The sequence below is a fragment of the Amphiura filiformis genome, chromosome 17, assembly GCF_039555335.1.
Source record: "Amphiura filiformis chromosome 17, Afil_fr2py, whole genome shotgun sequence".
Classification (NCBI taxonomy): Eukaryota; Metazoa; Echinodermata; class Ophiuroidea; order Amphilepidida; family Amphiuridae; genus Amphiura; species Amphiura filiformis.
Window position 1 is genome coordinate 60810414 of NC_092644.1, and position 17249 is coordinate 60827662.

Consider the following 17249-nt stretch of genomic DNA (forward strand, 5'->3'; position numbering starts at 1 on the left):
TTGCGCTTTGTAGAGTTCTTGCAGCTCTCGTTCTGTGTGCTTCTTTGCGTGCCGCATGTCCTCTGTAGATGGACTGAATGGTGATGGCTGCAGACTTGATGTTGAGATAGCGTGACCTAGCTTGTTGCATCAGCTTTGATGCCTTGTAATGCGCCTGAATCACACTAGCAGCCTTATCCTGTCTGTGCAAGTGCTGTCTCACCAGATAACCACGGATGGCTGACTGCAGCAAGAGGGTTGATGTCTTCAACCTTTGGAAACGCTTCTGCTGTAAGAATCCTTTGACATGTCTCTGTAATAAAGAAGTATGATGGAAGAAAATGTTTGTGAGAAACAGCTTTTCAGAAATTTTCCATATCCATCCACACCCTGTTTTGGAACGGAATTCTAATGCATGAAATAAAATGAGCTTGTCACACTGTCCAAATCTCACTATCAGTTCAAGTTTGGATCTGTTTTTCAGCAAAATGATGTTTAATCATACCTTTTAGTCATTTAGTTAAAGTATAAACAACAATTAAAATTAATTTCTTGTCAGCTACTCCCTCCTTATTTGTATACTGGCTGCTGTATAAAAGACCGACTATTTTAACTGCAAGACTCACATGCTAAATAAACCTTTCATTGTGCAAGCCAAGGAGAGTGCAAAAAGCACACAAATTAATGTAGTTCCAAAATATCCACCTTTAACAGTATGTGGCCATCAACTTAGGATGACACCATAGTAGATTGATGACCATGTATTCCACATGCTTACTGACTAAGTTATTTCAGGTTACTGGTATGCTTTTAAACGATTGTGTCAATAATCTGTTTTTGCATTTGCTTACCTGTATGACAATGGATGCTTTCTGCTGTCTCTTCTCAATCTTTTCCCGTCTCAGTCGTTGTGCTTCCTTTCTAGCAATCTTCCCACGAAGTAGAGCCTGTATCTTGATGACTGAATCCATGATCCTTGCATGGCGTCTTCTGGTAAGGAATTCACGTACAGCTCCTTGGAGCTTAGTAGCGGCTGCTATTTGAATCTGCCAAGGTTTTAAAAACATAAAAATATTTATACCTTTACTTGAGTTCAAGATGTTTTACAAACTTACAAAAATTAAATTCTGCACATCATGCAAAGGTTTTTCTTTGCTTCTCTCTGCACAATTGAATTTAGTGCTTCACTATTAGTCTACTTCTGGCAACAATTTCACCCTGATTTCACATGTGTCAAATGTGATCCAAATGAGAAGCATCTACATGTATATATTTAAGGGGTACTACACCCTGTGGTAAATTTTGACTATTTTTGCATTTTCTCAAAAATAATAACACACTGGTAATAAAAGTTATGTATATTATAGGGGCAAGGAATCTAATTACTACGTTGGAATTTCAGTGACCCAAGACTAGCGGTACCTTATTTCTTATAATAAATAACAAACCGCTTGTCTTGGGTCACTGAAATTCCAGTGTAGTAATTGGATTCCTTGCCCCTATAATACACATAACTTTGTTACCACTGTGTTATTAGTTTTGAGAAAATGCAAAAATAGACATAAATTTATCGAGGGGTGTAGTAACCCCTTAATGAACCATTGTAAAATTGGTTTGGAAATAATGACATGATTGCTAGTTTATGTTGAAGATGACACAAATATCAGGCCCAAAGTCAAAATAAAGTGACTTTATCAGGATCATTCTTGTGACTGATTCTCATTAAAAAAAGAAAATTACATATAAAGAGTTCAGAAGCAAAACTGAAATATCCTTTTTTCTCAATTTGAGATACTGGCAAATACAACTGGTCAAATATCAAGAAATATACATGTGCAAATTTTGATCATATTTTCAAAAATTTACCTTGAAAGTAGGGTCTCATTTTAAAGCCAGCATTGTAGGGCACATGTTGGTGGCCTCATCTCAAAGGAGTTTGAAAATGGTGTTGATTGTGTTTTGCATCTGTGAACTCATCATATGTTGACATATTTTAATATACATCCCACTTTTTCCACAAAACTGGCCACGATCATCACACTGATTAGGTGGGCAGCCAGGCTAAAGCAAATAATTATTGTATGATGCAAATATAAGAACATTGAAAATCCTAGTATATCATCACATGGGAAATACAACAATTACCTGTCTTTCCTGCTGTTTCTTTCTCAGTCTATAAGCTCTCCATTTGAGTTGTATAGCTCTAGCAGCTCTGGTCTCTGTACGTAGATCCAGGAGTCTAGCACACAAGTAGGAGATGTACACAATCACAACCTGTGGAAATATGATGCATTAACAATGTAATTAGGAATAAAAACCAAACCTAGTCAAATAGAAATTATTAATGCCCGCAATAAACCTTTTCAAGAGGATCTAAATGAAACACACCAGTCATGCATGAGTATCAAAACAGAATTGAACAAATCAATTTTTGACAAGTTGAATGTGTATTCGACTACGGAGTAGACACCATTTTCAACATGTTGCATCAAAAACGTGCAAACGCAATACATGATTGGTGTGAACTATGCCATGTGCTCATCAGACATGCTGTCACCAGTGTGTGATTGGATGTGGTGTTTTATTTACATCTCTCTCACAGCAGCTGAAGGAGTATCCCATTATGCTTTGCAGTACCATAATAGAACTGAATGTGCCATAGAAAATGTACATAAAATCCTTCACTTCAACTTTATATCACTCGCTTAAATCAGGGAAGCTTAGACTTTTGTTTGCAAAAATATGACCCCTAAAGTATTGTGAAACTATCCATAGCTCTCAATATCTAAGCAGCTCTTGTTTATATTTTGTATACATTTGCTATGGGGCATGCAGATATACTGCAATGCATGATGGGATACTCATTTCAGCTGCTGTGCATCTCTCTATTAATTTCCAAAGATTTCTGATCACCTGCTGAAAAGGTCTATGAGTAAGAGTGTCTTTCATAAAGATAATGAAACAAATGAGCAGGAAAATGACCTTCACAATTAAAATCCTGACAGCATCTAAATTGAGATATTGATCGGGCAAATCCTACTTGAACTGATCATTACTATAATATTGTTTATCAACAGGTTCGTTTACAATTAATCAATCTCAAAACCAAATTTCCAGCCTATTTGTGATGCACAAACACAAGTTCAGTGCATCAAGTGATTATCCTTTAACTAGGAAAGACAAACCACATACCTTTTCATCTGGGATAGTATTGGACATCTCTGTTGATTTGATCATCATCGGTATGCCTCCAAGTTCCCGTACTTTCTCATACAACATCTTGTAGTTGTGACGCTCATTGGCCAACAGACGCTCATACTCTCCTGGTTTTCCTGTTCCTTGGATTTAAACAATAAATAACAATTAATTAATGTATTAATGGGACTTTTAAAATGTTCACTTTGATCAGGGGTATATAAAATGTTGAATTTCAAGGATTGGTTTTGTTACAACTACAGGCTGTATCAAAATGATTGGTACCCATCAGTTTTCATATTTATTGACAAGCCTGCTGCCTCCAAATGCAACATTGGATCATATTGAAATTGCAACAATTTAGAGTTTACATCCTTTCACAACATCTATCTACAAATTAGGTGAATCTTACGTTGCAATTTAATGTGACAGTCTTGTCCATAATCACTGAAAACTGATGGGTACCAATCATTTTGATACACCCTGTATTGGTTATCTGTCCCTGGTCTATACAAATACACACAGTTCTGTTTAAGAACCAGGGGCATTTTGCCTTTTAGCAGGGGTAAATTTGCCCCTTGCTCTTGCTTATTTCAAGCCCTGCTTACGCCCTGACTCTACTGAAAGTCATAAGTAATCCTGTCTTTGTTGATTTTGATTGGCTGTCAAACAAGCATAATGTTGAATAAGAAGAGGGATGAGGAGTGTACTCCATGCAATATGGTAGTACAGTACCCCCTCAATTTGTGAGCATATAGCGAGCAAAAAAAAATGTTTTTTATGCTTTTTTTTGGTCAAAGGTCCACTTTTCACAAAATTGTCCTCACCACCCCCAGAAAAAAGTCCACTTTTTCAAATCTTGCACACACCTAAAAAATCCTGCATGTGGACCTGAGTGTAAATGTGGTTACCACTAATAACAAACACAGAAAATACAATATGAATACAATGTTACATGATCAAGGGGAATGAGTCACATGTCGGCCCTGGTCGAAAATGAGTTTTACACAGGTTTCTAAAAAGGACATTTAGAGCTTTCAGAAACTGAAAACCCCATGTTGATACGACTATTCTTTCTGAAGTTACACCATTTTATCAATTGCTGAAAACAATATAAAACAAAAGAATTTTAACACTTTCTTTGCCAATATCTCAAAATCAATATTAGCGACATCCGACTCATTTCCTTGATCAACAATGTTACCATGATGATTCGCTACACAAAGGGCCCAAATGATTACTTCACACCTGTACACCATTCTGTACTGCACCTGTTTTTCATTCCAGTTATAAACCACTAATTGTAATAACAATTATAACCAAAATAACTTACTTGGGCTGAATGCATTGGCCCATGGGCCATCAAAGCTATCATCAGCATCACTCTTAGATGGCGACTCTGTCCTTTGATACTGTGTCTGTGTCGTCTCTTGTTTGATGATGTCCAGAGGAAGTAATGATGGATGGTAGTGGTGGACTAGGTAGCACAGCGCACGGCCATCAGAGAAGGCTACAGTGAAATTCTCAACCTACAAAGAGATGACGAGACAAGTTGTATGATTAGAAAATCTCAGTCCTTACAACAAATTCAACATTTAATATATGTCAGTCTCAACTCAAGTATAAATCCTGCAACTATATACATGCATTCATTCATGTTTTTCTTGTGTACGGATGTGTATTGGAATGGATAGCACAACAAGTAGGTGACTTTAAAAAACAAGCAGTACAAGTAATACTGTAAAGTGTGCTGTACCTGTACTTGCAGGTTTGGCATAGCATGTAATAAAGAAAATCATATTTTCTTCATACAACACAAATTGGTAACAGATTGTTGTATCTTTGATGGTGAAGAACACATTCTTTACATGTTTTTCACATTTTTCACATAGAGGTAAAATAACATCCAGAGATGTAACTTAGTGGTGTCAAAATTTCCTGAAAAAACACAGAAAAATCCTTAAAATACACTTTCCTATCCTTTTGCACAGGAAGGGTAGAGCAAAACTCTCCTGAAATTGGTAAATTTCTTTAAAATTTCCTGAAATCAGCCAATTTCTTGAAAAGTTACATCTCTAAAAATCGTATTGGCTCACAGCAAAATAAGTCCATAGAAATACAGAAATTGACAAACTATATACACCAGAGGGTATTTTAGTCTTCTAACAAAGACAGGTGTCAATTCACTTCACTACAGATCTATATTCCCTTTCAAGCATAGAAAGAACAAGCTTGCCTTCACTTTTAATTCAAACTTACGGTAAAATCCTAATAAGCTTTAAAATTCTGCTTTACCTTGAGGCCATAGAAGTGGCACACAGCCTGACACCACTGTAATAACAGACTCAGACTCTTGCTTTTGAAGTACACATTAGGCTCCACAGAGTCTCTACGGTCCCTGGTCAATCCCAGCATGCCATCAGTGCTTCCTAAGGTCATCTCTATGGCGTTGAGGTCATGCTGAAGCTTGAGGTTCTTCTTCAGGAAACTGATCTCTTCTTTGATCTGATCTTCATTTAACATCACCTCAACCTGAAACAAAATTAGAAGCAAAACTGAAATTCTAAGCTTTGCATTTCTAAGTGGGTGAACTGAAATCTCTTGCAAAATAATTAAAATGCATGCAAACAGTTGTGGGGAAAAAAGACCCCTCAACATGCTCATATCCATGTTGAGTATGTTCTGCTTGATGTCTAGGGATGCAAAACAAGACACATATTTAACAGGTAATTAGAAAATTAATGCATAATTTTTGCTCCTGTATCGCATCCAAAAACATCACTACTTCCATCCACCTCATGCTCCACTTTGGATAGAATCCTTTAAAAAGTGCCCACATATTCTAACAGTAATATCTACCAACACTGAAATGAATTATCACTACAAAATTTTTAAATCTGATTTGCACTGAACCAACCTGAAAATGAAAGATGATTCTCCACATCAGTTCCAGTGTCTTCTCCCGGTGTCCATCTACAATGGCTCTGGTGTTCACTCCGCCTCCTTCCACATCAATGCCATGTTCCTTCAAGGCTTTCAGTGCCACATCAGTGTTGTGGATCTTCTGTAAGCGACTGATGGCTGGCACTCTCAACTCACGGGATAACTTCCAGTTGTGGGTGAGAAGTTCTACAACACGGCTGTTATTGGAAATGGTGTGATTAGGAATGAGTAAAAGATTTAATACTTTGCAACTTTACTTGAATATCCAAGCTTGTAAAAACAAAATAAACTTAACATGCATTCTTACAGGCTGAAGATAATGTAGATGGAATGTAATATTTGTATTATCTTCATTGGCTACTCATACACTGTAGGGATATACTCTAACAAGTAATACCTTGGGTTTTATGTGATGCTTGACTGGCCAGTGTAGGTCTAAGTTTGCAGTACTAAAGTTTGTTAGGCTTATAATAGGCTAAAATTATTCCTTTTTGTTACTGCGGGTATTAGTAAAGTCCCAAATCACGCTCAGGTAAATTTACATAAGCATGCGCCAGTCATGCATTATGCAATGTGCAACTAGCGTAAGCACTGCATCTGACTGCGTATACAGATTCTATATCAATACACGAATGTGTAATGAGTCTGATTTTGTTCGCCTAATATAAGCCGAACAAACTATAAATACTGCATGCTAAACCACAGGAGAAGGGTGTATAGTGGCTATGTTTATTTATATATTGCAAAGATAATACATCAAGTGTACACGGAGAAGAAATAGAATTAGTTCAGTCATAAATTTTATCTTGAAATCAAAATAATACTTTACCTGTGTCAACTACACAACCCCCAACTGTTAAAAATTAATGATAAAATTGAAAGCAACTCACGCCAATCGCACCCCACATCTGAGGGCTGTTGAAAGCTTGTCCACTGCAAAGTCAAACTCATCCAATGCTGTCTGTGTGTGGGTCACCACGTAACCATAGTAACTGAGATGTTTAGTCACATCACCTTCTCCTTGCAGGTAGTCACGGGAGAACTCTAGCAACATGGAACGGCTTGACTGGTAATAAAATGGTAAACCAGAAAGAATGTTATGGCAATGTATTGGCAAATTGTGTCCAAATTCACAACATGTTTGTATCCACACCCATTACAAGTCTGTGTTTACCAAAAGTAAGTTTGCATTGGACTATTCCAGAAATTAATGGCACCCCCCCCCCCTAAAGTGACCAAAATTGTATTTAAAAAAAATGGGAATTCCCATTTTGATGATAAAATAATTAAAAAATTGGGAATTCCCAGTGTCCCTAAAGAAGACAGGCACATTTTTGGGAATTCCCAAGTCTGGCATAAAAAGGTATCTTGTTCTTGGGAATTCCCATGTCTTCTTTAGGGTTGTGAAATAATGACTTCTTTTGGGGGGGGGGGAATTCCCAGAGCAAAAAATGGTGAAAAATTTTGGGAATCCAATGTCTTCTCTATTTTCTTACCTTGTACTCTGAATCTTTACAGAAGAGACATGGATCATGGTCAATGAGTCTGGTCAGCTTGGCTCTATCCAAGAAGAAGACCAACAGGAGAAACTTCTTCAGAGTGAACTGACACAAGGTCTTGTCATAACCTGGTTTTTCAGTGAAAACAAAACATGCAACAAGAAATGGTTGAGTGTTCAAACATTTAGAAAAAGGTGGCAAGATGTAAATTTGTCAGGCTGATTAAAACCAGACATATCTGTAGCAACAAAAACAGGAGAGTAAGCAAGGGCTTAATTTGTTACACTTTGCTAGAATCATATTTAGTTCTTGCAAAATCATCAGGCAAGAATCATCAAGAAGGAAAATTCTTACTGAGTGCAGAATTTGCATTTCAATTTTGATTATCATACACTCATAAATTTATAGGAAAATCATTGCGAGAGATTCTCCATTTCTAAAAATTGAAGCCTTGCTGCGTTGGTATGGTAATTCAGACATTGTTTTTCACACATGTATGTACTTCAGTTGTTTGCAGTATCCATGTCCAGCCTGGAATGATAAGGATGCCATTCTGAGCACGTCAAGCAATAAATTATGACAAAATGAATTGTTTCTGTAATCATACTTCATCTAGCAGTCACTGGTGAATTACAAACTGAATCGCTACCAGTTGAAATCAGGTCAAACGTATCACCATCACTACAGACAAAAACTTGTTGTTTTCATGATGACAATCAGCAGTGTTCGAATTAAGGAAAAATAAATGGTTGTCCCACGGACAACCAGGTTAAAATTTCTGGTTGTCCGTCTAAGTTTTTGGTTGTCCGTAGGCTACTTGGAACAAAGTTCACCACAACCACATGTGTACTCATACACGTACAAAGGTGAGTTTTGGCTACAGATTTATGGTTGTCCGGGGGACAACCAAATCAGTATTTTTGGTTGTCCGGCGACTTTTTTAGTTGTCCCGGGCAACCGGACAACCAAAATTTCGAACGCTGACAATCAGCATCTGATTACTGAGTGATTTGTCTTTTAACTGCTGTAACTGCTGGTTTGGTACAGCCTTCAGAATTCTGAATTGCCAATCCATCCAACTACACTACTCATGCAAAATTCATATCAAACATTTCATCTGCTATGGTAAATCCCTAATTGGTAAAGACAATCATATTTGTGGCTTTGAAGAGGCACTATAAATATTTGTCCAGATAGAATGTTTACCCATTGTAGGGCAACTTGAGGAATTCTCTAGTCTCTAGTAGGTGCCACCTAACTCTAGAATCTCTGTTGCCTATGATTGATGACTTGGCACAGTTGAACTACATATATACTTCTCTACTTACCTGGCCCATAGAGTCCTGGTACCGTTGGATGTGCGTACTTCTGTGCTATGTCTGGGTTCCACAGTAGCCTTTGTACAACAAAGCGAGACAAACCAAGAAGGTCTGTATTGCTCTGTATTGGAAGGATCTCTCCAAAAACAGTCTGTACAAAGGATAAAAATCAATTCAAACCATCTTCCATGTTACCTTATACCTGGCCTTATACTTGCATGTATATTATAATTAAATATTGCAGTGTCAATGGTGTTTCCTTTCTAAAAGCAATGTCAACATGTTTTTGGTAACTATGATTACAATGTGTACATATTTGTAAGAGAATTGTCCAACATATATGCAACAAAGCAGCTTCATTTTAAACTTGCAGGTAGTCTTGGATACACATCATACTTTACTCTTCAGTCATAAAGGATTTGAGAGATTGCTATCAAGCATGATTCCTAACCAGGGGCAGCAATAGCCTCCAAAGCCTTGGGTCCAGGAAGGGGTCCATAGGTTCCTTACTACATGTGAAGTTAAATTTTGGGGGTGCAACTGGTGAAAATTAATGGTCCTGGATGCCCAAGTGCAGGTTAGTACTACCCCTGTTCTTTATGTGTGGTTTTCATTATGTGTGTGCATACATACAGCAGTTTGACTAGATCAAGCTTCTGTACTTCTAACTACCTACTGACAAGCCAGTAATTTGCTAAAAGAAATTTGAAAAGAAACAACGTACCTCTAACCCGATACGCAGCCAGAGAGGATTGTAGGACAGGAACATGTTGAGTAGCTTCTGCTTAATACCTGAAGATGTACAACAAGACAGATGGTATGTTATGCAGTAGGAAAGAGAGTGTGATTTTCCCCCATAATGTGACATGATCTGATCCAATCAGACCAAAGTTATTAGCAATAATGTTATTTAGATGGTAGGCAGCAAACATAAGCAAACATACAATTAAAAACATTTCAAATGAACATATCAAAAGTTCATAACTTTGCAACAAATTATGCCAGGGATGTTATGTGGAGACTTCAACATCAGTAAGGCTGAAAACCCCACATTGTTTTGTTGTCCTGCACTACCATGTTACTAGTCAGACATGCATTTCAATTTCGCTAGTATTGTCATCTTCACTTACCGTAATCAGCATGTATCTTGCGGTCTGTGCGTACCTTGAGCCCGCTTCTTTCCACCTCGTACTCCACTTTCTGTATGACTCTGATGATTGGTTCACTTTGGAACAGCAAGCAGGCTGATCTTCGTAGTCTGTTCAGCTTACGCCTGGCTGTGTAGGCTCTGAGGGACAGATCCTCCTTAGATGGTGCCAGAGCAACGGTAATCTGTTGGTTGGCTTCTACAAACAGGGCACCTGCATCAACTGAAATATAAAATGTATGTTGTGGTAAGTATATATTTGAATGGTAAGGTGCATGTCGTGAATCCCAAATCATTTTCCCCAATATGGCGATTTATATTTTATTTTGCAGGGTTGAAGTATTGGTTTGCAATTTTGTAGAAATTACAGTGGCTCTCATTAGGTATAGTTTTAAACAAAAACAAATCACTCGATGCTAGCAAATAGCTGTCTCAGAAAAATCCTAATCTTACTTTTAGTGGCCTTGCATGATGGGTCAGTTGGGCAGTCATCTGGAGTCAGGACATAGTTGAGCCATCTGGTAAATCCTTGTTCCTGCTTCTCCATCCAGCGTTCATCATAGAACATGTTCTTGGCTGCAAATGGCATTGGGTGCCTTGGTAAAGCTATAGCAGTACAGGAAATAACGACATTATTTATAGCAATTGAAAGTTGATATATACATATTTTAAATGAAAAAGTCAGAATTATAAATACCGCCAAAAGATGTCATTTATATTGTATCCTAACACATTTCCAATTAAAAAAATTTGTTGTGATAAACCTGAACTAAATACAGGAAAACACTAAACAGTTTGTAAAAGACATACCCAATGGAAATGCTACATGTAAATTGTTTTGGGTCAATTCAGGATGTTTGTTGTAATGCTAAGCCTGGCTCCTTTGGCATTTTTAGCTTGATATATATTAAAAGTTGGATGTGGTTATGTAGATCACTATGACTTTTATCACAATGGTTTTGCTTCTTGGTCACTACTCCCCCACCCCACTGGACACACAAACAGCTTTTGTCAATCATTCAAACCTCTCCCTACCTGGGTCTTAGCTACAGATTCACAAAGCCCAACATATTTGAATACATTGACTTGAACCTTATTTCTATACCAATGTGAGGGTTCATCAATTCAAACACATATTGTTTTATCTAGCTTTCATTATCATTGTACTATACCCAGTTTTATTTAATGTCACAGAACTTTCACAAACAGTACTTCTTACAATTTAGTATAGACAGATCTGTCAAAGTCAATCAATTTGCCAACTGCCCTACTCACCTGTCCTGTTAGGTTTCACTAGGTTCAACTTGGCCATAGGTACTCCCTTCAATGGTCTCTTGGCTTTGGCAGGTTTAGGTTTGCTCACATTAGCGGTGACACCAGCTGCAGCACGCCGTAGCATCATGGTTCTCGTCATACCTCTGTTCGCTTCTGAAGTAGCTCCAATCTTTTTGTTGCTGCCAACTTCTTTCTTAGCCGTTGCTGATGGCACATGTTGCTTCTTAGTGACCACTGGTTTCCTGGTATTGGTAGTTGGCTGTGCTCTCAGCTTTTTGTGGCTGACAGTCTCTGATGGCTTTTCAGGACTTTTCCGTTTATTGGTCAGGTTTTTGGTGACGACACTTTCATGCACTGGAAAGAGATCGGCTTCACTTTTGGTTGGAGGGAGAGCTGAGGTAGATGAAGCTATTGGTGATGAATCCATGCCACCATTCACTGGAGATAACTTACTAATCTGGGCAACAGGACTCAAGTTTTTGGGATCACTTTGACGCTTACCAACCAGCTTCTTCCTTGCAGTGCTTTCATAAACTGGGAAGAAATCCTCTGTTTTAGCGGGTAAAGAAGCCAGTGACAAGACGGATGAGGAAGGTGCTGCAGATTCAAGGGAATCTTGAGACAAACTCTCAGGAGATGACTGACCATCACTTCTACAATCTGTATCCAAAACCTTTGTTACATCGTTACTTACTCCAGCTTTGCTTATTTGTGCAAGTTCATCCTCACAGGGATCACTGCATTCTACAAAATTATATTTCTTTGCAGTCCTGTATTCAGTCTCCTTTTGGTTTCCTTGAGAAAAGTCTTCCGAGTGGCTGTCACATTTCTTGGCAACATCTTTATGTTCCATACCATTACAAGTAGGAGGTTCATTATCAAACAAAGCACGCCTTGACTGCCTTTTCATTGGTGGGGTTAGGGATGGAGACTTTTCTTTTGTAATAGTAGTTTGTGCCTCCTTTGATAACCTCTTTACATTTCTCTCATCTGCAACAGGTGATTTGGTCATAGTACTTTTAAGCTTATCAACAGCCAGTGCAACTTCAATTGAATCATTGAACAGCTCTTGCCTTGCATCTGGAACATCTTCTTGGTCATCCAAACCATCAAAGTAAACAAACGAAGTCTGGAGAAGGGGTGACATACCCTCGCAGAGCGACAAAGTGTCTCTTTTGGTGTGTGACTCTGTGTCGGGTGAAGTTGCATTGGTAATTTCTGCCAGTGAAGAGTCCAAAGGTTTAAATGGACTCAGGCTGTTTCTTTCCTGAAGGGGACTTCTCTTTGGACTGCAAGGTTTCTTTGTGATGATCATGGTCTGCCTTGCTGGATCTTGGACATCTTTCAACATACCAGGTTTCTTGGTATCTCTGTTTTCTTTTCCATTAACCTGTGGCCTCTTGGAGATAATCATAGTTTGCCTAGCTGGATTCAACACTTCCTTCAACATATTGGGTTCTTTCAATTTACGTAGATTTTCTTTTCCGGAAACCTGTTTTTGCATTGGCTTTGACTTGGCTGACTTAATTGCCTTTTGCTCAGCTCTTGGTTGCTGGTTGATTTTAGAACTTTGCTGAAGTCTCCTGGGACCAACTTTCCCTGGTGCTTTTGTGACATTTCCATTGGTCTTCTTCAGGAGGAGAGTACCTCGTCTACGTTTGCCCTGGATGAATGTCAAACAAGGAGAGTAACCTTTTTAGGATTGTTTTATTACTACATTTATTCAATTTAGGCTACTCCAGGAATCAACAGCAGAAATTTATGTACTATGAGGTAATGCTAATAATTTGCTGCCAATGCCAAGGTAACAATTCTATAATCTGGGAACTATATGCCTGCAGAGCATGTGTGGAATGATCTGTAACTGATTTTAAACAAAATGCATGATGACTGAGGTATTTGGTACTGGTAGTGGCATTTTGCTGTTAACATGCAGAGTAAGACATTTAACAACTCCCACACACAGCATTACAATGTCATGACATTTGATATGTCACACCCAGTTTGATATTTGATCCACCTTAAGTTCACAGGCAATTTCTAATGAACCAAGGAAGAATCAAGATTATTATTATATCTACAACCAACCAAGAGTTCAACCCACGCTAACCCAACGACATCTAGATAAACACAGATCGCAGAGCTCAAGCTAACTATGTTGCCGTTTTTTGTAGGGTCAACCTTACTGATGATACATACCTGTGGTTTTTTCTTCAGCAGTTCCTAACAAGATGATTTGTAGTCTGAAGGCACCATCACACTTGAAGGTGACGAGTTCACGTACGTTGCCAGCTTCTGATGGGGTCCAGGTGATAGGAAGGATGCGGTTCTCCATCTCATCAAATTCCCACCTAAGAAAGAAACAATGGGAGTTTTACAATTCATGGAAATATTACACTCACTAAGTATGATCTTAGCACTTTTGAATTGTACTCGCCTTTAATAACACTTCTATATTGTGTGAAATAAAGTAGTACTTAGGCAGGATTCAAGTACTTTCCTTTTTGTTTTTTTGTCCTAGGTTTTGGAGCAGGAGATCAAGTGGTTGAACAAAATTTCTGGAGTATTCTACCACAGCAGCTGATAGGTGTATCCCATCATGCTTTGCAGCCCCATAATAGAACAAGTGCCATAGAAAGTGTAAACAAAATCCCTAACTGCAATTTTCGATTACGGTACTCACTTAAATCAGGGGCAAGTAATTGACAATTAAAGTGAGGGACTCACTTAAATCAGGGGTGCTTAAACACCAAGCCCCGCTTGGCCAGTTCACCACAAAAGAACTTTCTTACACCTGTTACTTTGATCACAGACAGAACAGAATTTACATTGATAAATTTTAACCTTCACTAATTCCCTGAACCGAAAGTGGGGCTTCCACTTTAAGGGGGTACTAAACCGAAAGTGGGGCTTCCACTTTAAGGGGGTACTACACCCCTGGCCAATTTTGTGCCTATTTTTGCATTTTTCTCAAACTTATAGCACATTAGTGACAAGTAAGATGTATATTATAGGGGCAAGGACTACAACTACTGCACTGAAAATTCAGCAACTCAAGGCAAGTAGTTATTGATTTATTGATCAAATATTATTGGTTTTTCGCTCATTTTTGACTGTAACTCCACAACTGTTGTCTGTGCTGAAATAAAATTTTCAGTGCAGTACTTGCCCCTATAATATACATATCTTACTTGTCATCAATGCACTATAATATTTGAGAAAAATGCAAAAATAGGCACAAAATTGACCAGGGGTGTAGTACCCCCTCAAGACTTTTGTTTGAAAAAATATGGCTACAACACCTCACAATTCTTTACAACACTGTCCGTTCCTCAATATAAACATTGTCAATTTTGTTTTCAATCTCTACATAACACTCACCTGTCTTCAGGGATAGTGAATCCCTTCTTGTGGGGAAACTTTTCCACCACCAGCTCCTGCGGATAATCAAACTGATTCTCTATGCTAAGCTGACAGGTCTTGGATGCTCCTAAGCGCACCTTGTCAAAACACACCATCACCTTCTTGGTGAAATGAGTCAGTACCAGGACTGGTAAGTCTTCATCCTCCTTGGGTATAACTACCTTGTGTGGTGTGATGGTGAACCAGGTACGTCTGCTCTTGCCTGATGGGGTGTCTGGGGTACCAGGCTGTTGTTGCTGCTGGGGCCATGGATTGGCGATGACAGGAGAAGTGCCACCGTCCATGGTTAAAATATCTGGACTGGGGAAAAACATAAAATTTGAAAGTTAGAATCATACTTCATAGTATACCACTCAAGGTAAAACTCCACTCTATACAGACACTTGATTAGGCTAATGAAAGTAGATTCCCAGTTTCCTGTTACCCGACTCCGGTCCGAAAGAAATGCTGATCAAATATTTCATTATTTTCCATTATCATTATTTCACATTTTTCAAGTTTTTAAGAAAAAAAGGATAGTTTTTTAAAATGCCATCTTTCACGTCCAAGACGTATTTTAAGCACTTTTACGCCGACCCTGGCCGGCAAATTGTATCGTAAAACGCTGATTGATAAACCCGAATAGTCTTTGCAAACGCTGGGTTACACTACATGGTAAAATCATAATTTTCTCCTATAGCTAAAATAATAGTTTCTCGATAATGAGAGCTCAATATAGGCACGCAATGACAATTGCGTCGGCGTACAACGCCTACCACACACGCTCTGCATTTCCTGTGCATGCACAATCAATCGCGCTATTGTGTCATTCCACTAAACTTGCAACATTATGCAGTGCACGCAGTACATTCATACTGTCATGATCAAGAAACTATTATTTTAGCTATACCACTGAAAATGGATAGACCGAACATAAAGAGAGGCAGCCAAGTTCGCTGGAACCAGCGTATGAAAAAATATGAAAGCATTTCTACCGTGCATTGCCATTGTTGGACAACGTCATTTTGAAATAAATAATAAAATCAAATTATTCTGTTTTTCTTACAAATATAAGTTTCACTTTCAGACCCAAATATATAATTTATTTTTGTGATGAGATAATCGCAATTTTAGAGGGATTTTAATAGCAGTTCCATACTTCCATATAAAAAAGCAGCTCTATCAAGAGACAATGCCGTTTTTTTTGCAATTGATTCATCAAATGTTGGCTTAATGTTTTAGATGAAAGAGGCTGTGCAATAATTATTTGTACCCCGGGTGGTGAATTTTCAAAATGGTCTGCCAAAATTGCTTGCCCCCCCCTCTGGCCGTGCAAAAAATCTTTGCCCCCTTTTGATGTGCCAAAAAATGTTGCCCCCCCCTTTGACGTGCCAACAATTCTTTGCCCCCCCCCCCCTGCCCCTTACACATGCAAGATTTTTGGGAAACTGAATTTAAAACATTAAATTGTGTCTTGTCATGGGAGCTTAGCGAGCAGGAAATTTTGCATGTATATTTTAATGTGTTCCTACTCCTAGCCTAGCGTTTTCCTATACCTTTTAGGGCGTAATATAGAAATGGTGCCAAAAATATCTGTGCCAAAAATCGCTTGCCCCACTTTTGACCTGACAAAAATCGCTTGACCCCCCCCTTCGACTTGCCAAAAATGCTTGCCCCCCCCCTTTGGCCTGCCAAAAAATCTTTGCCCCCCTTATATAATCATGATAATTCACCAGAACGGGGGATCTTTTCCTTTACACCACCCGCGCTATATAGGGACTATTCTTTTGCATCAAGGTTTAATTTTGCATCAAGGTTAAATAGGTGCCAAACTCTTTGAAGTCAAGAAAGGGCTTCGATAAATGAGGGAAATTATGGGGTAAAAAACAACTTTTTGAAAACAAGAAAACGGCTATTCTGCTAGGAAGTTTTTGTTTCAAAAAACAATTTTAACAAAATTATTGGAAAAGCAAGAAACATACCTTCATAAAATCAGCATAACTTCCATCACATAAAAAGATGATCAGATGAGTGGAAAGATGCAAAGAATTTGTGAAATGAGGGATTTTTTAAAAGAAAAATACATGGTGTTTTGGAGAAATTCGCCATCTTGAATAATATGCAAAATTGCGTCATGCAGTAATATACTGTCAAACGCGCTTGAAAATGCTTGATACGCAAGCGTAAATCACCGTCAGAACGAGCGTACAACAAGCGTTTTGGAGTTTGCATCACCGGTATTGTATTCAGCTCTTTTACATCAAAAATTGCGATAAGAACATGGATTTTGGAACAAAATAAAGCTTGTTCGACGACATAAAAGGTATGTTTGTAAAGCTAAGAACATGTTTAACCTTGATGCGATAGTTTAATTTGATAAATTCGTAGTTTTAACCTTATATAGCTCGGGTGGTCTAAAAGAAAAGATCGCCGACCGGGCGTACACATAATTGCACCACCCCTAACTTTGTTATGGAAAGTGCTATGACG

The 17249-nt window shown here is 38.3% G+C and overlaps 1 protein-coding gene across 1 annotated transcript in view; it reads right to left on the reverse strand.

The window, feature by feature from the left end:
* The window catches only part of LOC140137336 (abnormal spindle-like microcephaly-associated protein homolog), a 31263-nt gene that overhangs the window by 13635 nt on the left and 379 nt on the right, over window positions 1-17249 (reverse strand). Inside the window, 16 exon segments of the mRNA XM_072158979.1 lie at window positions 2-292; window positions 831-1025; window positions 2125-2253; window positions 3172-3317; window positions 4508-4703; window positions 5470-5706; window positions 6092-6314; window positions 7008-7183; window positions 7614-7744; window positions 8945-9086; window positions 9660-9727; window positions 10066-10305; window positions 10536-10688; window positions 11358-13049; window positions 13557-13708; window positions 14739-15080. Of these exon segments, the coding sequence (XP_072015080.1) occupies window positions 2-292; window positions 831-1025; window positions 2125-2253; window positions 3172-3317; window positions 4508-4703; window positions 5470-5706; window positions 6092-6314; window positions 7008-7183; window positions 7614-7744; window positions 8945-9086; window positions 9660-9727; window positions 10066-10305; window positions 10536-10688; window positions 11358-13049; window positions 13557-13708; window positions 14739-15064 (4497 nt within the window). The 5' untranslated portion in view covers window positions 15065-15080.